This window comes from Momordica charantia (genome assembly GCF_013281855.1).
Source record: "Momordica charantia cultivar OHB3-1 chromosome 9 unlocalized genomic scaffold, Mcharantia_2.0 BLBB01000009.1, whole genome shotgun sequence".
NCBI classification, from domain to species: Eukaryota; Viridiplantae; Streptophyta; class Magnoliopsida; order Cucurbitales; family Cucurbitaceae; genus Momordica; species Momordica charantia.
This window is the reverse complement of record NW_028275167.1, coordinates 7,063,284-7,087,309: the sequence shown is the minus strand read 5'-3', so window position 1 is coordinate 7,087,309 and position 24,026 is coordinate 7,063,284. Positions and strand designations below refer to the sequence as shown.

General features: G+C 34.0%; 2 protein-coding genes across 6 annotated transcripts; one reads left to right on the top strand and one right to left on the bottom strand.

The window, feature by feature from the left end:
- The first annotated feature begins 8,126 nt into the window (after nt 1–8,126).
- On the top strand, nt 8,127–14,682 carry LOC111022858 (2-oxoglutarate (2OG) and Fe(II)-dependent oxygenase superfamily protein). 3 transcript variants are annotated; one of them, XR_015787399.1, is made up of 5 exons: nt 8,127–8,505; nt 9,152–10,233; nt 10,825–11,510; nt 13,767–13,995; nt 14,077–14,682. XR_015787399.1 is itself a non-coding variant. In XM_022300137.2 (3 exons), the coding sequence occupies exons 1-2, from the start codon at nt 8,212–8,214 to the stop codon at nt 10,220–10,222; spliced, it is 1,365 nt and encodes a 454-aa protein (XP_022155829.1). In that variant the 5' UTR covers nt 8,127–8,211; the 3' UTR covers nt 10,223–10,233; nt 10,825–11,590. The 3 variants fall into 3 exon arrangements, 1 of the variants encoding a protein (XP_022155829.1); XR_002603029.2 differs by having other exon boundaries at nt 13,767–14,682; XM_022300137.2 differs by lacking the exons at nt 13,767–13,995; nt 14,077–14,682 and having other exon boundaries at nt 10,825–11,590.
- Nucleotides 14,683–15,315: 633 nt separating this feature from the next.
- On the bottom strand, nt 15,316–21,801 carry LOC111022866 (serine/threonine-protein kinase Nek4). Of its 3 annotated transcripts, none has more exons than XM_088117937.1 (15): nt 21,521–21,801; nt 20,469–20,611; nt 20,275–20,341; nt 19,800–19,865; nt 19,377–19,423; nt 19,026–19,071; nt 18,852–18,932; nt 18,717–18,759; nt 18,551–18,600; nt 18,311–18,392; nt 18,172–18,221; nt 17,920–17,993; nt 17,643–17,694; nt 16,770–17,234; nt 15,316–16,318 (listed from the first exon to the last, which is right to left on the bottom strand). In XM_088117937.1, exons 2-15 carry the CDS (start codon nt 20,552–20,554, stop codon nt 15,677–15,679), a joined length of 1,851 nt encoding a protein of 616 aa, XP_087974063.1. In that variant the 5' UTR covers nt 20,555–20,611; nt 21,521–21,801; the 3' UTR covers nt 15,316–15,676. The 3 variants fall into 3 exon arrangements, with proteins under 3 accessions (XP_087974063.1, XP_022155837.1, XP_022155838.1); XM_022300145.2 differs by having other exon boundaries at nt 20,469–20,615; nt 21,521–21,800; XM_022300146.2 differs by lacking the exon at nt 21,521–21,801 and having other exon boundaries at nt 20,268–20,341; nt 20,469–20,610.
- Nucleotides 21,802–24,026: the final 2,225 nt, after the last annotated feature.

Genomic DNA, 24,026 nt, shown 5'->3' with positions numbered 1-24,026 from the left:
GAAATGAACACAAATTTAGCAATATAATTAATGATTTTTAGCAACTTAAACTTAATGCCAAGTGAGTTGGATCTTTTGTTTATAAAGTTTTGTGTTGTTTGATTTACACGAATAAGAATAACTTGCCTAGTACATTGGATAAATTTACTATTTTTGGTCAACAACATCATCATAGTTGCACCAAAGCAAGAATAACTTTACGATAATTGGCATATATCTTCAATTAAGAGGGTGTGAGTTTGATTCCCCATCCTCACATGTTGTACTAACAAAATTAATGAACATATTTATAGTAGTTTAAACGATATAATGTAGAGGGATAGATCGGTCAGCTACTCTTCACCAACTCTCAAGTGTAGTTTGAGAAGATAACGTTGAGAATGTCAAAAGAAAAATGTATCTCACATGCAATTTATTATTAAAGTAAAGCAAAGTAACCATATATTTAGAAGTGGAAGGAGTATTCCAATACGTTTTAAATTTATTTATGAAATTAATTTTTAAAGTTATAAAACGTTTTTTTATTAATGTTCTTAATTAATTTTAACGTTATACATTAATTTTGTAAATTAAATACTTGTAATGTTTTTGTCTTTCCTCCCTTATTTTATACCTCTCATGGGTTACTTGTTAGGGAATGGAAAAATAGTTTTACTCCGTGGTATTTCACAAAAATATTTTGAGCTTGATTTTCGATTCAATTCCTCTCTGGCGAGTGCACGTCTGAGTAGGAAGTTGTGTTAGTCTTGGGGAGCAGCCAGCGAGAAAACGACTTAGCACCATGTCCTGTCGAAATTGCTTTCAAGGCAGTGAGTTTCTTCCACAGCACAACAAAATTATTTTCATCTAAATTTCCCTTTATTTCCTACAGATAACGTAGGAGAAGATCCTAAGTCATAATATAGGAAAATGAAAACATAAACTCAATATACAATGTCAAAGCAAACATAACTTAACGATAATTAGTATATATCTCCAACCAAGAGGTTGTGAGTTCGATCCCCTACCCCTACATGTTGTACTAAAAAAACTCACATATACGATACCGAAAGTATATGTGTGACTGCCTTAAGCATTTATTATATTCAATTCAAGACTTTTTTTTAGTACAATATATGGGGGGTGGGGGATCAAACTTATAACCTCGGTTAGAGATATATGTTAATAACCGTTGAGCTATGCTCGCTTTGGCGATTATATTTGAGACTTAAACTACGAGACCAAACACGTGTAAGGACGTGATCGTCATTTAGTGTATAGGAAGGGAGAAGAAAAAAAAAGAAAGAAAGAGAAAATTGGAATTTTTTTAAGTTAAAATTCGAAGGATAGATTGGTCATTTGACTTTTATTAGGAAAAAAAATAAGAAACAAAAAGAAAAGGAAAAAGAGGTTAGCGGGACACGTGTGTGTAGTGTGAGTTTGGTGTGTGTGACGTGTTTTAAAAAAAAAAGAGGAAATAACAAAAAAGGGGAGGAAAGAAAAGAAAAGAAAAGAAGAAAAAAAGAAAAAAAGAAAGGAAAATAACAGAGGGAAAAGAAGAATGAAAAGAAGAGGGGAATTGAGAAGAAAACAGAGGAGGGGAGGAGGATGCTCAAAGCTTGCTGATAATCGATGGTTGAGAACCTGGGTTTAAAAGCTGAGATTGAAGAACTCAACAACTGAACTTAGATGGAAAATTTGGTAATTAAACTTGTTCTTATGGAATATTTACGTGAATGGTTTCGATCTAAAATGGAGTCCGTGGTTTCTTCGTTTTGCTTTTGAATCTGTGGAAGCTTTAAGATTAAATTATGTGTGGCAAAATTTGGGATTTAGTGAAAGAATAATCAATTAGAGGTTGTCTTAGGAGGGAGAAGAAGAAGAAAAAGAAATGTAGAATTGATGTTGTTGGTCTTGACTCAAGGTGAGAAACCAAGTATATAGAAGTTAAGATTTTATTGTTGGGTTTCTTGGGGTTTATTAGCTATGGGTTAATGTCTGTAAAATGGAAATGTAATGGGTTTTGGTAAAGAGAAGTTTTTTGTGATAAAAGAAATGCAGAAAGGGAAGGAGGGAAGGGAGAAAATGGAGGGTTCGAGGGGACAAGAAGAAAAAGGTGAATAGTTGCTGATGGGAGAGAAATAAATTATGGATTAAAATAAAGAAGATATAATAAGCCAAAGCGAGCATAGCTCGACGGTAATTGACATATATCCACAACCAAAAAGTTATGAGTTCGATCCCCCTCTACCCATATGGTATATGAATGTATAGAAGGTCTTTGGGACCATTTGACTCCACACGTTGAGAGAATTTTTCTGCTATGCGTATTGAGAGAATTTTTCTGCTATACGAGATCTCAATTCCAGCGACGGTTTCATTAGATATCTTACAACTGGAATCCCTCTTTTTTCCGATCCAGTTCCTCCACCACCGCGAACCCCAGTTAGATTCAGGCATGATACACTTTTTAGTTATTGGGAGAACCCAAGTACTCTCTTTCGGATCCAATAAACAGCTCTTAGAGATCTTTTTTCCTTTTGGAAGATACAGGAGCGAAACAATCAACCTATTGATATTGGATGAGCCAAAAGATTCTTCCAATGTATCATTTCTGGGTCCAATGAAATTCATAGGTACAGGAAGAAACCCTGTCAAATAGAGATATTCTGTTGTGTGTATTGAGATTACTCTATGCCAGTAGACCAGAATAGAATGTGGATACATGTGTGGTGTTTGATCTTATCGATCTGTTTGAAAGAAGAATGTTTTATATGTTTTAGAATGTGTTTTAGAGCATGCTGAGAAGTTGGCGTAATGCCGAGGCAATTAGGGCCAAATCTGGATTCCGAATCTTGGTCCGAATCCTGGACTTGGGAGCGTTGTCTTTTCAATTTGCGTAAAAAGAAAAGTGTTGTTATAAGTTTGATCTTGAGAAAGTTTATTAAATTTTATGAAATGTATAATGTTGCTCCAGTTTTACTCAATGTTTGTACTTTAGTTTTATGAAGTTTGCTTTCAGAACGAAATTTCAGTTGTTTATGAAAGAAAATTGACGAAGTTATTTTCTTATTAACTTACCACTCACTGAGTTTCTCAGTTCACTATTTATGTTTTGTTTTTTCTCCCCAAGCTGTACCTGAGTATCTGAGTTTCTGAGTTTCAAAGAGAATTTAGTTCAATCTCTACCACCCAAGATAGTTCAAGAATTGCATATCATTTTGTATGTAATTTCGTTGGTCTGTAATAAGTTTTTATCTACACCCTGTGATAGAAAAAGAATGTATAGAATGGACGTAAGAATGATTGTTCTATAAAGAATTTTATTTTGCTATGCACCCATTCAGAGTTTGTTAATCAAAGTTCAAGTCAAAGATAAGAAGAAGTTGACCATTGACTTCATAGTTAGTCGGGATCTGTGATCGGTGCGACTCGTTCTAGGACTAGTAGGTATTTTGGGACAGATCGTGTCAACACGTGTTCATGAGAGAATCAATAGGAACTTAATCGGTAAAACAAACATTTGGCTTGACTATATAACTATGAACCTCTAGTATAAACTTCCTCTCCAAGTTATAAAGGATGTTTTTAATTAGTATAATAATTTTGAGATCAATGAATATTTGTTAATTAATTAAAAAGTTTAATTATTTTTTGACATACAATTAATTAGTTCGATATCATTGGAATTAATTAATTTGGGTCACTAGGTCCCTTTGGTTATTTACAGACTCAATATGAATTTATTTAGTTGAAAAGATATTTGAATTGTTTAAATCAAATAAATTGGGTCATGGCTAAATTTTCTCTCCGAGAAATTTATTTGATTAATAAAGGTCTTATTGTGGAAAATAGTGCTAATTTGAAAATAGGTTACATTCTAATTTGATAAGATAAACATTCACATCCAAAAAAATTAAAAACAAAACAAATCTACTCATTTTCGTAACTTGCTTGACTTGAGATGACCCGTTCTTATAGAAAAATTGACCTATTGAAAATGTTATCTCGAGCTAAATTACCTATAATGGATGACTAATAGCTAGAAGTTGGTCAAAATCAAATATAAATTAATTGGTTAGAGTAAATATTTTCAACCACAACGTTTCAACAATTTAAGTATCACTTATGACGTCGTGTATGTTTATCAAGTCAGATGAATTAGAATGGCTTTTGAACAAGGCCTATATGAATGTAGAGGCAAGTGCTACTTAAAATGAGTGTGCCTAAAACGAAGTTCCGATCTCTAAATGGATCTATTATAGCTACTCGGTCTCAATCCATAAGTTCGAATTTCGACCCCAAATCAATAGGGAAATTGACATTTGTAATCCAAGAATTTTCTTCTCGACTGTCCTCAGTTTTGACCTGTAAATTTTTTCACCAAACTAAAGTCAATTTTGTACTTTCACCGTTGTTGACGGGTCAGAAAAACATGTAAATGAGATAGGACTAACTTGTTATTCTAACCTTTTGCTCAATCATCTCGTGGAATTATTTTTCGGTCTCTCATTTATTTCTCCCTACACAATAATGTATAATTTTTCTCTCTTTTTTTTTGGCTACTTTTCTTCTCCATCTCTGCCTTCACTACTTTTTTTTTTTCTTTTTTCGCTGCTCTGAAAATTGACAATCACAATTTTTACTTGAATTTTTTTCTCTGAATTCAAATTCAAATTTTACAAAATTGCTGAATAATTTAATTCACGAGATCAAGCCTACTTCCTCAAATCACAAACCCTCAAAATTTTCACTCATAATCAACACCATTTTTTGTATGATTTTTTTTAGGTTAAAAAACACATTTGGTCTCTTTCACCAAAGTAACAATTTAGTCACTGAACTTCAGTCTGTAATGATTTAGCCTATGTAATTTAAAATTTGTAACAATTTAGTCCTTATTGTAAAAATTTTTATTAAAATGAAGTGTGAAATTTTATCATATAGCAATTTAATCTTTCTAATTCATAAACATATTTGGTCCCTTTTTAGTTTATCAACCTATAAATACAAGAAACTTAACAAAAAAAATTTCACGATAAGGATTAAATCATTACCAACTTTAAATTACAATGACTAAATTGTTACATATTAAAGTTCAAGGACTAAATTGTTACCAATTTGAAAGTATAGAGACTAAATCGTTACAAACTAAAGTTTAGGAACTAAATTGTTACTTTAGCGAAAGTACACAGACTAAAACTATTTTTTAGCTTTTTTTTTTCATGCACCATCTCTTATGCCATTTAAGATATTCTTTTTTTAATCGATTTCTCATCTCCGCTCGTCCATCTCCTCTCCCCTCTCTCGATAGCTCTCTAAATTTTAGAGTGAGGAGTTATTTTTTTGACAACTTGAGATATGGCAAAAAAAAAGTTAGGAAAATAAGTAAAATAGCAATAAGGTTTGGGTTTTTCAAATATAGCGTTCTTTTAAATTACAACGATACCCTGCAGCCTAAACAAACCATAAACACACGCCCAAAATGTTGGTGGAAGCCTAGAAAAATCCTAAGTTTCTATTTACCTCTGATTTCTAATTGATTGCCAATTCATCTTTTTCCCTTCGATTTCTCCTTCACAGTAATTTCGAAAATCACCATTGACGTTCATATTCACGTTCCTTTCAAGTTTTCTTTCTCAATTTCAGTAAGTATCAAATTTCTTTCTCATTTTCCATGCATGTCAATACTTATTGATTTCTAATTGATCGAAAAAAATACAAGACAAAGGGTCAAAGCAGGTAAAATAGTGATTTACAATTATACAATTGATATATAACTATATAGAACTGATTGACTTTTGATATACTATTGATTTGGTTCTAATATACTAATGTTGACAGATATACTCTTGATATATATGTGATATTTGTTTGATATATATATGATATGAAATAGATTTACATCTGATATAACTATGATATCTTCTACTATAGGTGATATAGAATTGATTGACTTCTGATATACTATTGATTTACTTCTGAGGGCCAATTACCCTCATGGATGAAAATTCACCAAGTGATCCATGTGAGTAATTTGAAAGCCTATCACCCGGACACCATCGACCCCGCACGTAACGAAGTGATTCGACCAGCAGTCACCTTGAACAACAAGATAAAAAAAGAAGTTGAAGAAATCCTAGCTGAAAGAACTCGTCGAGTCGGACGACTGAGAAGGGACGTACAAGAATTCTTAGTCAAATGGATAGGGCTTCCGAAAGAAGAAATCAGTTGGGAGCGCGCAGAAGATTTGAAATGAGCATCAACCCAGATCACAGAGTTCGAGGAATGTCGGTCAGATATACTCCTGATATATATGTGATATATGTTTGATATATATATGATATAAATTGATTTACTTCTAATATAACTATGATATCTACAAATTATTTCAAACATATTACCTCTAATATGTTTTTTGATATATTACTAATATACGAAATAACTTTTTTCAGATAAAAGCAATGGTACAAACACGAAAAATGAAATAAAAAAACATGGTCGAAAATGTCGATGTCGTTCGTCCCAAAAGTCAACATAAACCAACGGAAAAAGTGTTGTCTATGGAAAAACCGAAAGCTTCAAAGATATAATCTCCGAAGACACAACAATCACCAAGAAGATTGATGGCCTAAGCTTTGACCTAAAGATTACACAAGAATGAAACTCATGCTTTTATAGATTGTTGGAACTTATGCTTCTTCTTTTATAGACTTTTAAGAATGACATTGTTAGTCTACTTTTGGTTTATGCTACTGGTTAGTTATGATGTTTAAACCTTTAAGTTTTTGGTTGAAGAATTTGTTGCTTATTTGATGTTGACGTTGATACCCAAGAATGAGGTTTAAACCTTTTAAGAATGACATTGCTTCTGATTCCGGTTTAATCTTTAAAACTTTAAATTAAACTTAATTGTACTAGTGATATATGCACGATGTATACTTGATATATCACTGATATATTAATGATATATAGATGTACTATTGATATAACTATGATATACATACTCATGTAATGATCTAAATTATGTCATAAACATTGACTTACAGAAGCAAAATCATATAAGCAAACTTTATTGGGTGCACACATTGGGTTGTAATAAAAAAAAAAACTACTTTATTATAAAATTCAAATCATAAAAGCAATGTTTTGATATACATTATTGATATACTGCACATCATTGTTCAACAGGTCCAAATTTACAAGTTCTACGATTGTGTCCAACATGTTGACAACGTTGGCATCTTGTGTGCTTCGCAACTCGCCGATTGAAGGAATCCAAAAATAATCAATATACTACTAAAATTAAAAAACATTATGTAAGTAGCTGATGTATTATATATTGATTATATCACTTATAGATATATCCTATATTGAGTATATCAGTTATAGATATACCCAATATAAAATATATATAAATGTGATATAGCTCACTGATATAATTATATATCAGTAATTAATATCACTGATATTAATTCATAGCAAAATCCAAAAAATAATCGATAACTCAAAAACCCAAACAATTACCAATTCATGGATTATTGAATATTACAATTCCTCTCTCAAATCTCTATCAATTACTTTATTAAATATCTAACAATTTCATTACATAAAAAATATAGTAAAAATTCAACAAGTTCAAAATGGAAGAAAATATTGAACTATGAAAACTTGAAATGTGAATAAAATCATAGGTAAAATCTGAAATTGACCAACATGCAATTTGAAGTCAAAGAATAATAAATCTGAAACAAAATCTAAAATCGAAGATGAAGAAAATCAAATACTACGAGCGAAGATGAAAGCTTCAGTGATCGACGATGAAAGTTGGGAGCAAAGATGAAAGACCAGAGATCGAAGATGAAAGTTGTCAAGCAAAGAACGGGTAACGAAAATCAAATGAAATAAAAAATTAGAACTCGAACTCGAACGAAATTGAACTCCTGAGAGCGAAGATGAAAGCCTCACTGATCGATGATGAAATTTGCGAACGAAGATGAAACATTTAAAATAATAATAATAATTAACCTTCTCGTAATTCCCTATCAAACTAATATTCAAATGAGTGCCTCGTAAATTTTGGGTTCAAATCAGTCAATATCCCTTAGAAATTAGAATAATGAAGTTTTTTAAAAAATGTCGCGCTCGCTCAAATTTAGGTTATTCTGGCAAATACCACATTCATCGTCTTCCTGACGCTGTTACAAAGCCGTAGAGGGCGGAGTTCAGCGAATGCAAGAGCAGAGATCAAAAATGGAGGAAATTTCAAAAATACTCCAAATCTATGAGCTCCAATATTCCGACCTCTTGCTCTTGTCTTCGCCTTACCATTCTTCATCTTCAATGCCGCACAACGAACGGATCAAATCGATAAACGAATCGATTCTTCAAGCTCTAGGTCCCAGTGGACCTGGCCTTCTCGCAATCGTCGGCGTCCCTAATTCTTCTGTTCCCCGCCGAGCATTATTGCCTCTCGCTCGCAATCTCGCGCTGCTCAATCCTGAAGATCGGAAACGGATTCTTAAGGTTTGATTAACCTCATCATTTTTTCATCATTTCTCTCTGTTTCTCTCTCTTGTTCCCTCTCTTTTTGTAAGTATGTAGTTCTTGGCCTCTTTTGCCTTAACGAAGTGAATGTTTGGAGAAAATGACTGAGGAATCGGAGATTGATGGTACTCTTCTCTTTTATTTTGAATGCCGTATCGGAATTCGGCGTGGTCTCTTTTGGAAATCCTTGTTGAAAGGATGCCGATCTTTCTGTTGTTTATTGTGGTTTTCTTCTGTTCAACAAAACCGAAATAGGACATGGAGTGGCGACGGATCGTTTTGAAATGTCTCGAGATAATGTCGTAGTTGCATCCGTTTAAACTGGTTGCATATCCGTGACAATTATTGGAGATTAGATTTTGGTAGAACTCTAGTTGATTTTCTGTCTTTTCTTTTTCTCATGTCTATCTTAAATGATTTTGCTGATCTGAGTGTCTCGGTTCTTTTTGTTGGTTATGTTATTAATTAAGATTTTATCTCAGAAGTTTCGGATCAACGAGTCCCTTTCTTGTTTGCTTTTCATGAGATATTGGCTTAAATGCTTTGTTCATTATAAACGTCTTCTTATTACATTTACATCCATCAAAGCAATCTTTCTAGCTTTCATGTAATTCTCCTCTCTCAGGATCATAACTTAGGAAGTGATGTTCCCTTGAGGAATCCAGAAAGAAGAGTATCCTCTTTTGCAATGCAACTCAAATATACAGACAGTAAGGGATTCTTGCAGAATAATCAAAGTCAGACTCAGAGAGAGGACAAACAGTCACCATGTTCAGTTGATCATTACAGTGATCGGATCGGGAACGAATTTCAGGACCATGAATTTAAACATCTTGGCAATTCATTTAAAGAGCTAGGAAGTTGCATGATGGAACTGGGGCTTCGCATTGCACGTATATGCGACCAGGAAATCGGAGGTCAAGAGTTAGAACAAAGCTTGTTGGAGTCCTGCACTGCAAAAGGCCGTCTCATACACTACCATTCGGCTCTGGATGCCCGGCTCTTAAGAAAACCAGCAAACAGCAAAGGAACTGCAAGAGACCGAGCTAGTTCTAGAAGAAATAAAGAACAGAGCATACACTGTAAACGAGAGCCAGCAGACAGTAAAGGTCTACGTCAATCAAGCTCTAATCTATGGCAGCAATGGCACTATGACTATGGTATCTTCACAGTTCTAACATCTCCCATGTTTCTATCGCCATCAAATACACTTGAGATTGAAGCACAAGATCTGTGTTGCTATAACGAGTGTACTTCTCCCGACAGACATTCGTATTTGCAAATTTTTGATCCTTGCAAGAATGATATTTTCATGGTTAGCACTCCACCAGAAAGTTTTATCATCCAGGTGGGCGAATCGGCTGATATTATATCGCAAGGGAAGCTTCGTTCCACTCTTCACTCTGTGTGCAGACCTTCCAAGCAAGAGAATTTGTGCAGAGAAACATTTGTTGTATTCCTGCAGCCAGCTTGGAACAAAACATTTTCCCTGTCCGGCTATTCCATTGAAAGCTCAATTTTGTCCAAGGAGAGAGAAGATCTTGTTGAAAAGGAGGGATCGATGATAACTCGAGAAATCCAGAAGATTGTTCCACCATTAGTGTCGAGGTTGAAGGAAGGGATGAAATTTGCAGAGTTCTCACGGGAGACTACCAAGCAATATTACGGAGGAAGTGGCTTGCAATCTAACAGATGATTCAGTTATTTGTAAGTTTTCTACTGCAAAAGTTACTTTCTTATCTTGATCCCCAATCAGTCCATGGTTGCAGTGGTTGATTTTAGTTTGTTGAGCAATTTTCTTGCCACGGAACTGATTCTTAATGCATTAACCTTGCTCCAAGTTCCACATTAACTTTTTAAGAGCCACGAACTTAATTTTACATAAATAGATTTTCAACTTTGCATCTAAGACATACACACAAGAAGTTGATCTTTTTCTTCGACCTCTTGTATTTTCCATTAACCTTTTAGTCATCATACTCTTTGGTTCTCCCTCTTTCTTAATGAGATTTGAGTTCAAAGTCTTTGCATCTGCACTGCCCAGAAAATAACAAATTTTCCTAACACAGGCTTATATTGGAAGAAAAATGGTGATAGAAATAACTTTGGAGTAAACACCAGAAAACCCATGATGGCTCTTTTGATATATCAAGCATAAAAAACAGAACTTACTTTAAAATGGAGGATAAAGCAGTAGCAGCCCTGAAAACAAAACATTCATTTATCCATAAATGCCTGAAGTTAACTTCAAATCTGACATATAGATATGGTGTCATATATTTTCTCTGGCTCACACAGGAACAATAGGGGGGCCCAAGGATTGAGGGGCGCTCGCCTGAAGCGAAACGATGGTGAAGAAAAGAAAGCCTTTCCCGTTCATGTCTCTGATACCCTAAAAATGGTCAACAGAGAGAAAAAGAGGTTGATGACATCAAGATAGATAGCCACAGCAGCCCAAATGTAATCATCATATGAATAAGCAAGGAGGTTCCCTGTGTCGTAAATGATATATCCACAGAAAATGATCGATGCCAAACAACCGTAGACCATTACAGAGATCCTACCTAATGGGAAGAAGAGCTGCAGCCATGAAAGTGGAACCAGAGGTAAGAATATCAAAAGAAAAACCTCAGATGGAACAATATGGACAGAATTGAGAGATGTTAATGGTGTTTGATGAAATGTCTAAGAGAAGCAGAGAACTACCTGAATCATTCCAAACACTAGAAGAATCATCAGAGCTCCAAACAGGAATGGACCAAGGAAGCTGAATTCGATCCCTCTTCTAGCAGCCCAAAATGTGTACACAGTGAGACTGATAACAGCCACGGTGGTCAGAATTACAGATTCCAGAATCACTTTCCCTGTGAAGCATCGAGGAAATTGGGAAAAATGTCAAAGTATGAGATTAGAGAGACGAACAAATAATGTGAAGGCAGATGCTCGATCTTGGGTCTGCAAATTTCCTAGAGTCCGATGCCACGGTATGTCTTTAATGTTTACTTGATACATATACTTTCATGTGAAATTCTTATAAATTCAAAAAATTTCAAAGGTTTTCCTATGTTCTTATATATAAAATATTCTCTCCCCCAAATTACAATTTTTTAGTCCACGCTTAGTATTTGTACTTTTAGAGGTCTTGGATGTTATTGTTAACTTATATGGCACGTTTCCCTTGGGGTATTGGAAATTTCCAAAAACAGTGGGATAAATTAATTTGAGGTAAAGTATAATGTTTTAATTTAACCGCTATTATTTAAAAAGTTTCAATTTAGCTCTTGCTTTCATTTTAGTCTCTCACCATTTGTGATAAACTTTAGATGAATATGATTAACTAGTGACTAGATTAGAGTGATAGAAAATTCATTTTAAAAAAAATGAAAATTTGAAACAACTTGTGAGAGAATTAAATTCCTCCAAATTTTGGTTGATTCAAAGTATTATGTCATCATCAATTTTAATATTTTAATATTATATTAAGAATGGGATAAACATAAGGGATTACAATAGGGACTAATGTAAGTTATATTTGAGACTAAATTGAAATTAAAAGAAATACGGACTAAAATCTCATAAAACTTATACTTGGCCTCAATCATAGAGGCTCAATTAAAATGGACTGAAATCTTAACTAACTTATCATTTTATTTTTTATTTTTTAATTTTTTGTTTTTTCTTTTTCATAAACCATTTTAAAATTGAAAAAAGTTTTTGTTTTTCAAAAATTTGATTTTTTCTTCTAACGCTCAAACTTTTTTTCTTTCTCATATTTATCCTTAAAAAATTTATTTCTCACTCTAAAATTTTTTTATTTCTAAATTTCTCTCTACAAATTTTTTTTCTCTTTCTAAAATTTTCATATTTTGAATATATATTATTATTTGTCCCCCTCCAAATTTATCTTTTTTTTTCTAAAAGATCAGTTTTATTTCCCTCTCTAAAAATTTAATATTTTTCCTAACTTTTTTCTCTCTAAAATTTCTTTTATAATTTTCCTTTCTCTTCGTTGAAAATTATATTTTATTTTCTCGTTCAATTTTATTTCACTGTAACTTTTATTTATTTTTGTAATTATTTATTTTCTTTAAAAATTATATTTTGAATCGTGTTATTATCTCTAAATTTGTTTCCACTATAATTTTTCTTTCTTTATAATTTTTTTTGTTTTAACATATCTTTTCCTCTCTACTTTAATTTTTTCCCTAAAATTTTCCTTTTTTGGTCTTTAATTTTTCTTTCACGGTTTTTTTCTAAATCTTTTTATTTATCTCTATAAAATTGATCTTTCAAAAGTTTATTTACACCTCTCTAAACTTGTATTTTCATATCTTTACATTAGGGGAAAGACAAAAATTTCCGTAGAGTCGGGTCCAATAATAGGAAAGGCATGTTCCGACCCATCCACATCCCTGATTCCATTTTTTTAATAATTAATATATATTTATTACACTTTTTATACTTAAATTCTAAAAATACTTAAAAACAATTATAAAACCGATAATTTTTCTTGAGGACCTCTCCCGGACCCAAGAAGGCGGAATTGCCACATATGAAATTGAGCACAATTTTGCAAAGAAATAGCCCACTTGTTTCTCGAGAAGAGATGGGAAACATGCTCAATATCATTTGATTGAATAGTTGACCCAGCTCCTTGTTGTTTGAAGAAGCCCTCCACTTCAATTGGTATTTTTTCACGAAAAGCAAACATGAGATAACAAATCCAGTCTTTCACTAAGATTTCGAATAGCTGTCCCGAATTCAAGTTGATTATGTTTCGCCTCTTCCTCGGAGAAAGACGATCAAACAATTCCCAATCATGGTCCTTGCGGATCTGATCATCCATATAATATACAAAAAGAAACTCCAGATATTTGATATCTTTCTCTTTGAATGAGATCTCAATTCCAGCGACGGTTTCATTAGATATCTTACAACTGGAATCCCTCTTTTTTCCGATCCAGTTCCTCCACCACCGCGAACCCCAGTTAGATTCAGGCATGATACACTTTTGTGGAGACGGAGACTTAAAATTTTCATGAGTACGAAAACAGAAAACAAAAAATATTATCAAAAATAGTTTTTGTTTTTTTAAAACAGAAAACCAAAAACCAAAGACAAGAAAAATCAAAAACCAAAAACTAAAATGATTATAAAGAGGCCCTAAATTACTTCCAAGTTTACTGTGTTAATTGTCTTCTGTTTCCCTCTAACATAACACTGTGTTTCTTCAACTACAGTTCATCATCAATGAAGCAACCATGGATCAGAAATTTCATCAGTTCCAGAAGGGAAAAAAAAGACAGGAAATTTACCGCTGGTAAAAGCACAAGTCAATCCAACAGCAAATGCCAGAGAAACAGTGAAGATTCCGAGAAGAATATAATTCACCGGGTGATACTGATGGTAATAGAACAACGGGCACAGCACTGCCAAATTTTCCGATCACACCCACAACCACATTTCCCGGTGAGAAATTTGGTAACAAAAATTACCAAACTAAAAATGAGAGAAGAGAATTTTACTTATGAAGGGCGTGATTATGACCAGTACATACAAGGCCAGCCCTGTGCTGTCTCGGACAAAGAATGTCGATATTGGACGAACCGAAACGACGGTGGCGGCGATGGCAATGGTGGCGAGCAACTGAACAGAAATGATGGAGTAAACCTTGCGGATGAAGGCCCACCGGAGATGCGGCGGCTCCAGCATAACCAGGAACCGGGGCCCCGCTCCGGCCTCGGCGTCCACCTTACGGTACGGGTGGCTCCACATCATATTTGCTCCGGCGATCGGCGCGTGGTTTGTACGCTGTTTGGCTGCCGAGAAAGTTTCAGAGATGGGCGGGAAAAGTCGGTTGTGAGATTTCTTCTTCTTCTTTTAATTTATTTTTTTTTGGCGGTGAAATGTGAAGAATAAAGTGACATGTATCGAATGTTGGCGGTGAGTGGAAGGTGGAAATCGGTTGGAGAATGTTAGGCGAAGCATCCACGTGTGTGACAGGTCGAATGAAATGATAACACGTGGGCTGATTCTTATTACTGTGCCTGCCACGTCAATTGCTTATTAAAAATGATACGAGATTGTTATAAAAATAAAATAATAGTGTGAAAAAAAATATATGGTATTTTTATAATATTGAAACTTTTTCTGGCATTCGTATTAGAAATTTGCTTTTCATACCGTTGGATTTTACGTTATTTTAATATTAGAGTACAAGACTATGTTAACCAATTTTGTATTCGCTTTATTTTAGGTTAAATTATAAATTAATGTAGTTGTATTTATTTAATTTAAAGATTTTAAGAAACTTAAATAATATCTCTTAATTCTAGATGGGAGATGGGCGATTCTATAATATTATTAATGTAAGCTAAAGATATGTTTATCAGACATAGATGACATGAGCAAAACATTTTTATTTCTTGTTTTTTTGTTTAGATATCTTATTTTTCATTTTCCCTAAAGATAACTTATTTCTAAAATTTTTACATAAGTTTAAGAACATTTTTAAAAAAAATGAGAAATGAGAAACAATTACCAAATATTTACATTTCTCAAAAACTAAAAAAAAAAACATAAATGTTACCAAATCTATAAGATACCTACTAATTCCCTTCCATTTGAAGGTAATTTTCACCTCCAAAATAAATATACACAGAACAAAAGGAAATGAGTTTTTTTTTGCTTTGAAAATAGTGATTACATCTGTCCATTTTATAAGAAAATCCAGCCAAACAGCACATAATCTAATAGTTAAGATCAAAAAATAACAAATGAAAATGAAAATTCTCTCAAAAGGAACTGAGCTCTTCAATGAATTCATATGGACTGTCACCACATCTCTGTTGAAATAAAGGAAAACTATAATCTAACCTATAAAATTAAAATTATCTTAAAATTAGTGCAAGTATCAAAATTGGTAAGAACCCAACTTCTAGCATATCAGGAAGAGAGGAAAAAAAACATTGTTCAGGCTTCCATTCTCCTCAATTTCTAAGAACCTAACTTTTAGCATATGAAGAAGGGTACAAGAGAGGCAAAAAAGAAACAGAAAAAAAAAAGAGAGAGGCTAAATTCCTAGTAAGTTGAGTGAGAGTTGAGGCAATGTACAAGTGGTAATGGTAAGTTTTAGAAGTGGGTATTGAACTTACACTGTTGCCTCCTTGAAGCTTTTGGCCAACCATATGGCAGTCTCTCTGGGAGAAACCTTCTCAGGTCCAAACGGCTTCAGCAACACCCCAAGCTCTTCAAATCTTTCTTGCTGTAGTAATTTGGCACTGAACTCCAGAAGCCCCTCCAGTGCCTCGGCCCGTTGCTGGTACGATGAGGTGTCGAACCGACGCTGCCGTGCCTCGAACGATAAACGGCTTGAAGAGGCAATTATTGCTGGATTGTGATCAAAGTAGTCACTTCCATTCCCAGGAACCCTGTAGCTGGAATTGAGAGGACTGGATTTCGTCGTGGTGGTTTTGTCCATGACCTGGACTGTGCATTTGTCCTTCGTAATTGAGCAGTTGGTGAAATCTTGTGAGTTGGCAGAGCACTGTGGTGATGTTGATGAAGTCCCACGGATGTGAAGGAGAGGATCCTCGGAAGAAGCCAAGGGGAATTCTGCAATCTTATCGATTCTCGGGGCATTGACGGAGATATTGGGAGAGTTCATGCTATGAAGCAGCCCGGTACTCGACCTGTAAGGAGTGGGAAAACCTGCAGCTTTTATTGACAGTGGAAGAGATGCCCTGCGAGCTGATTGTGAAGATCTTCTAGCTGGGGTATGTGATGCTGGAATCTGCAAACCAACAAACCGAAAATGAATAATTTCAATAGTTGGTGTTTAACATGTTCTAAGGATAAAAAGCATGAATTTAACGAATACAAAAAGGAACATACTTGCTCCTTACCGGTGAGGACCATGGTTCTCACCACCATTAAATGTTTGACAACTAAGAGAGAGAAATGCTATATAAAATAAAAGATTTGTCAATTTTCCAATGGTGGTGAGGACCAAACCGGTAATAAGCCAAGGCATTTTTCACATATATATATATATATATACATATATATATATAAAACCAGACATGTTTGGGAAAGCCCCTAAAAATTAAACTCAGCTTGAATAGCAGAATCTTAACCAGTTATGCCAATGTATCTAATAAATCTCTGTAATATATAAGTGCAAGTATCAAAATTATTATTAAATGATATAAATTACGCTGCTTTTATTATAAATATAAACTTACAGAATTGAAGTTTGCAGGTGAAAACTTCGATGAGATCGTCTGCTTTTTGGGTGTAGCAGAAGCCTTAGCAGCAGTAGCCAATCTTGGGGTTTTCGAAACTGTTGGGAACTTTGTAATTCTTGACTGCTCAACATCACTTTCTTTCTCCACACCACTACCAACAGAAAATTCATCAAACTTTCTATTCAAAAAACTGGGCAACTGCTGCGATCTTCGGGAGGAACATGATGAATCTTCCTCGGTCATGGAGATGCTCGGATTTAATGCCCTATCATTACTAAAGGACAGCCTCTTCTCTCTAAATTTTTTTGTGCTATCAGATCCAGGCTCTACAAATCTTGTTTTCTTGATGTAGTTTGTATCAGACCTTCGAAGGGGAAAAGTATTTCGCCTAGGGCTGTTCAATTTAACGTGGATCTTAAGAATGTAAGGCTGGAGCTGCGGATGATTCAGCAATTCAGCAGCCTAGAAAGTAAAAGCAGAAAAAAAAATCAAGAAATCCACCAGAAAACATAAAAATCTAGTCAATGTTCCATAGAACTCCATGAATATTAAAATTTTAATTGTTGCTATGTAACTAGAACAGTGCGACAGTGAGTAGTTCCAGTGCCATAAAGATCATTTCAAATACTTCTTTTCTTCATTCTCGTCTACAAATTTTCTTATAAACTGAGAAGCGTGATCATGCAGAACAAACCTGGCTAAACAACAATAGTATTATATAATAAATACTGTCCACAATAACAGTAATATTTAACCAGAACATTAATGATATTGGCTTCGGCTTACTATTCATTCTTTGATGTAAATTTATTTCTTTAAATAAAAGCAATTAACGTGAAATAAAGAAGAAAATGGGAAGATAAGACGTACACTTGGTCGAAGCTCTGGATTTTTTCGCAGCATGCTTTTGACAAGCCCTCGACTGAATGGGAGATCAAAGAAGTATTTTAGAAAAATCAATATCATTATTCAACTGCCAAATTAGTATAAGAGTATGGATAATTGCTGATTATAAGATAACTTGGCAATGCAGAGAGGGGGAGGAAAATAACATCAATGTTTCAAAACAAACAAGAAAGACAGAATATATTTCAGTTTTCAGTGAATACTAGTCGATTAAATATACAGAAGATGGATTCAGACTCACAATGCACCGGAATACATGGTTGGAAGTGGAGCCACAATGGACTTGTTTATTTTATTGATCAAGGATTGCATATCCTGCTCGGGAAAAACATCAAGTTAGTCTTATCCTGCTCGGGAAAAACATCAAGTTAGTCTTGCCCAAGAAAACAGGACCACATGTTCGTGTGATCTAAACTACATTAAGCAGGTAAAAAGACCCATCAGTTTCTCTGGATAGAAATATAATATTGATAAGCAACTACAAGCAACTTACGAAGGCTTTAAATGCTGGCTTGTGGGCAGCCATTTCATATATGCAACATCCTGAACAGAAAGATGGTGCCCATATAGACATTCAAGAAATCACAACTGATATAAGATAGAAATATAAGGATCAATAATAGGTGGTTTACCAAGAGACCATATATCTGACTTTGAACCGTAAGGTATGTCAGCAAGAAGCTCAGGACACATGTAACTTGGAGTACCCACAACCTGCAGTGCATCAGAAATATTGTAAGTCTCAAAATCTAGCAACCTCATCCCCTTACTCACTTACAACCACCACCACCACCAAAATCCAAATAGATATACATGCACGCTGGGGAAAAACATTATAAATGTATTCACACACTCTCAGGCATGCTACTCACAGATGAAGCAAGATCATCCGAGGTCAACATCTTAGCAAGGCCAAAATCACCTGCAGCCAATACAGGACATATATTCATTAATTTCAAATAACACTAGAAATGAAATATTGTGTGCAAGTTGATGACAAAAAAGATATATAGGGAAACAAAGGCCGATGGGGGTTACCGAGGCGAATATCTTGGTCTTTTGTCAAGAATATATTTGAACACTGTAGTAACCATAAAAGACCTTAAGAACATAGTAGCTTAAAAAGAACTGGGTGATGTTATCTAACAAGGGCATTCGCAGTAAAGTACTGACCTTGACATCACGGTGAAGAATATGGTTGCAGTGAAGGTAATCAAGTGCCATAAGAAGTTGAACAAGCCACTTACAAAGTTTCTGCATAGTGTTAAACAAATCAGGCTGATCAGCTAACAACTAAACAGTATTATCAGCAAAGCAAAAGAATCCAGCCATCAAAAGAAAAGACACCTCTTCAGGAAAATGAACACCGTTGGCTCTTTTTATAGCCTCAGCCCTGTTAAAAAATAAGGAATACAGGAAAGCTATAGAGATACCACAGAAAAATAATGCTGAAAATGAAATTGAAACAGACATATAGTACTTGAGGGAAAATTCTATTTAGATATTTTCTACTTGGTGCTCTTTGGATACAATTTTTGTAATTATTCCCCTACCCAGACAGCTACTACAGAAAGGTTTTCTGTATTCCTTTTGGTCAGCCTTGGATGCAGATTATCTACATTTCCTTTGGTAATAAAGAAATTGATGTTTCTTAACACAAGAATAAACTATTATGGAAGAAATTTCAGCAGAACTTACATGTCACCTCCTTCACAGTATCCTATAACAATACACACGTAACAACCCTGGAAGAGAATATTTCAACAAATCAGGGACACGACATAGAATGAGCTCCATAAAACCAGAAAAAAAAAGGAATGGAGGAAGAGAAAATGCTTTATTGTGCATTCGAAAAAATAATATAACATGAAAAAAAAAAGAGAGAGAGATAGAAAAAGTTAATAAAATTAACATTATTCAATTCAGAATAATACTATAAGTGAATACACAATGATGATCAGAGTAATTGAAATCATATGTACATAATACATATATGTTAAAAGTTAAAAATACGTTCTTAAGATAATGGAGTTAAACGCTCACCCCAGATGCATCAAAATTCCATAAGAAAACAGATGCATCAAAATAAAGCTCCAGTAGGCAACATCATAAAATACTCACCTTTTCTACCCAAGAATCTTTGTACTCCACAATAAAGGGGTTGCGTGCTCTAGATATAAGCTCCATCTGAAGAAAAATAAAGCAACTAATCATGTGATCATGTTTTTAAAAGACTAATCATGTAAACATGTTGTAGCTGACACCAGGAACAGCCTTTTTAAATAGTATTTCTATTTCTCATATCACATCTTAGAACATGCATTTTCAAGAAACTTAAGAATGCTAAAATCAACCTGAAGATAATTAGATTTGATTGTTATTTACACCAGCCAATCCAGTCCTTACATTCACAGCCTACTTTTGTTCACAAAAGGAAGTAGGTGGCATTAACAGATTTCTTAAATGCTTGCAACCTGCTATTAATTAATGACTTCTCACACCAACAAGGTGACATATTTAAGACTCAAGAACATCATTGTCAAATCTAAGTTCCATATATTAGAATGATGTCTCCTTCAGCATAATTACCACTGACCTCCTGATGAGCTGACCTTCTTGTTCTATCAGTCTGGCGAGCAAGACGAATCTTCTTGAGGACATATCTAAGGAAATGCAAAGGTAAGATCAAAATTACCATATCTACTAATTGAAACTATGTCTGTTATCCTGAACTGTATTTAAACTTAAGCCATAATCCATATACTAAATATAGGCAGGAAATTTTCTTACCTTTTCTTTTCAAGCTTATGCCTTACAAGAAGAGCAGAGCCAAATGAACCCTTGCCAATCTGCTCTAGAATTTCATACTGCTCCATTTCTGTGTCAGCACACTGCAGTTCCTTGACAAATGAAAGAGTGTTGCATCCAGGCCACTAACTGACATTCATTAAACAATAAATAAATAAAAAGAAACTTGTACAGTATCATCAGCTCTTTTGCTCTGAATAAGAAACATTCATCAATTTCAAACTCAAACGCATAAAAATTTAGGCCAGTTTTCTGAAGCCATAGTCATTTTAAAATGACTCTTCAAGTTCAAATAACCAACAGTGAAATTATATAAATCTCAATTGGCAGATAGTTGATAAATTTGTATATAGTAAGGAACATGCTACTAAATCGTGCCCATTTTCTATCTGGAATCAGTAGTATATGTACCAATGTCAATATGACATCAGAGGCCCCATCTCACGACCCATAGACAGGATAATTTAGGAGCAACCTCATAAAATTTGAGACACAGACTACAAACACAGAGCCACAGACAAGAAGGAGAGTCGTGTGCCGTACATTCCCAACGACTAGGAAAAAAACATGCCTAGGGTAACGAAGCAAATCCCTCGCAATCGAATCCAAAAACTTAACACCCATTGACGCAACTGGATCCAGTACGCGTAAAGAACCAAAGTTTTGAGTTCAAACACAAAAAATAGGCGGCATTGTCTCCCTCACGCTCGTCCTCCCCATTTGCTGAACATCAACGGTTAAGAAAGCCATAAGAAGCGAATTGCTCAACATTTAGAAGTAAGTACGAAAACAGACGATACACCGCGCCAGATTAACCAAATGCAAGCAGAAAAAAAGACAGCAGTAGAGTAGGTAAGCAAGAAGTAGAACGGACCGACGAGAGAGTTTTCTTAACGAAAAACACAAACGCAACTGAAAACAGGAACAATGCAAACTGTCTAGGGCAAAAACAGCGACTCGAAGCATGAATCTTTCCCGAGAAGTTTCGTAGTCCAAAAAGAAACCAAAAATGAGGTGCAGAGAGAGTCGCAAACCTTGAATATAGTCGGCAGAAGAGGCGATTTCTCTCCGGCGAGCGCCCCGATGGAAGAAGAAGAAGCGAAAATGAAGCTTTATTCCAGTAGTTGCTGTTGCAGGAGTGAGCCGAGAGGAAAATTTTGCAGAGAAAAATGGAGAGAGCGGTGCGGTAGATTGAAACTGCTCAACCATTCTTTATTGTATAATCCATTATTGCAATGAGAGAGAGAGATTTGGAAAAAGAAGCAAAAGAGACAGAGAAATTCAAAGTTTCAAATTTGTAGAGAGAGAGAGAGAGAGAGAATGCGAGTTTTCTTTTTTCTTTTTTTTTTAATTATTTGATTTTGTGGCATTTTCTGGGGATTCGCGAAAACGACTTCGCGCGAGTGAAATCCAGTGCACGGACGGAGGGCCGGGCTCGGATTCTGTACCCCGCCAGTGTACGAAATCTTACGGTGCTCCGTTGCCGTCACTTAATACGACGACGTTTCTTCTATTTGTTTTAACCACAGTATTAATGTAACCCACGATGATTTGGCAAGAAAGAAAGTTAGTTGGATAAAATAAAAGTAGTAAGAATAAAATTTTGATTAAAAATGTTAACAATTTTGACTAAAATGTTCTTTCACTTCTCCGTTCATAAATTCTTTTTTATCTAATTAATAATAATAGTTTTTTTATTGAATCTATTAAAGAACATCTTTTAATTATCTTGTTATCAAATTATTTTTTCTCGTCCAATCAACATGTGTCAATATTTAAGTAATTATGTTAATAACATAATTTATTTAAATTTATATCGGAAGTTTTTAAACGCAACCAATAAAGTTTAACAATTAAATTTATAATTTAATCATTTTTTAAAATTGTTATTTTCACTCATGGTTGAAATTTTTGTGATTAAATAAATATGAGAAGAGATAAAAGTCATAAAAGTATGATGTTTGGGGATTTGGTGTACTTGTAATAAAGGATTTGAAAATGTTGTACTTGAAATTAAGAAGTTTAATTAGGAATTTGATAAATGTGAAAGAGAGGTTTGAAAAGTAAATTTCTGTTGAGGGGGAAATTCGGATTTTGTTTCTAATTTTTAAATTCACTAAATAAAATTAATTAAATAAATATAGTTTGACAGTGTTTGAAAATTTTATTTTTTAAAACAACCTATATTTCCAGTGTTTTCTGATTTTAAATTTAAAATTTTTAAATACATGATCATATTGAAAAAAGATAGAAAAGTTTATAAATATATTATTTCATATTATAACCTCATTTTATTTTTGTTATAATTAAAACATTTAAAATATAATATTATTATAAATTATATAACATTGTAAAATAATAATTATACAAAATTTAGAGCAAAAATGTTAATAAATTAATTGACATTATTTTATATTAAATAAATATTTAGTTGGCAACTACTATTAATTTAAAAATATATTCTTAAATATACGTCGAACAAATTTTTAACTTAAAATTCAATTTTCAAATCTGCTACCAAACAAATATCTAAAAACAAATAATACCTAGTTCGATTATTATTTTTGACTTTACTTATTATTATAAAAAATGACTCACTATCAAAATGAAAGACTCGATCATCTATAGGATTTTCCCCGAACCATTGACTGACCCTTGTTCGGGAGGGAGAAGTTTATTCACAATGTTCAAGCAGCATTCTTGTCGGAAGGATTTTTTAGGAGGCCCGGACACCTACCGAACATCCCTGATGGATTCTGAGTCGGATACTTCCTTCATATGAAGCGGATTCCCCGGTGTTTGAGTAGGCGGCAAAGGCAGACGAAGGGGGGAAAACGAAAGGCGTTTTCTGGTGGAAAAGTTCTTTGATTGGAAAGAACGAGACGAGGTATGCGAAGATGAAATTCCTAAGCACGGGTCATGCCTCAATTTGGTGGATAGGGAAATGCACACACTTGTAGTCGTTTCAGATGCGACATGAATCCAATTTGCATTTCATTCGGGAAAAGTCATCTTTTTCTCAACTTTTTCTCCTCTTTTCCAATTCCATCAATTTTTGTTGAGGCAATTCTTATTTGTTTATCGGCAACCGATCTAGCTCCTGAAATATATGACATTCTTGATCCTTCCTTTTACTAGTCTTCTCGACTTGAATTATCATAACATAAACGAAGGGTTCTATATACTAAGGCTAAGGGAAGCTGTAGGAGTAGCACTAGGAATAGTAGTCAATTAGACTAAATTAGCTTAAAGCCTAAACTTTATTTTTCATTTAATCCCTTGTTTTCCATTTCTATTTTCTGATTACCAACCAAATATACTTTAAGAAATTTGGTTTAAAAAAAATACAACTTGGTCCCATCATTTTAGTATGTAACAATTTAGTTACTTCCAAATTTGAAAGGAAATAATCTTTATTTAAGATTTAATGAAATTTCTTATATATGTAAATCAATGAATTGATGAGAGACTAAGTCGTTACATAATGAAAATTGACATTTGATTTTGATGAGATTTTTTACTGTAGGAATTAAGTTGTTG

Coding starts and splice junctions, on each gene's coding strand:
- LOC111022858 (XM_022300137.2), top strand. CDS start 8,212: ATGCAAGAGCAGAGATCAAAAATGGAGGAAATTTCAAAAATACTCCAA. Junction 8,506..9,151: donor ATCGGAAACGGATTCTTAAG/GTTTGATTAACC, acceptor CTCCTCTCTCAG/GATCATAACTTAGGAAGTGA.
- LOC111022866 (XM_088117937.1), bottom strand. CDS start 20,554: ATGGAGCAGTATGAAATTCTAGAGCAGATTGGCAAGGGTTCATTTGGC. Junction 19,424..19,799: donor AAGATTCTTGGGTAGAAAAG/GTGAGTATTTTA, acceptor ATTCTCTTCCAG/GGTTGTTACGTGTGTATTGT. Junction 18,601..18,716: donor AGACCAAGATATTCGCCTCG/GTAACCCCCATC, acceptor TATTGGCTGCAG/GTGATTTTGGCCTTGCTAAG.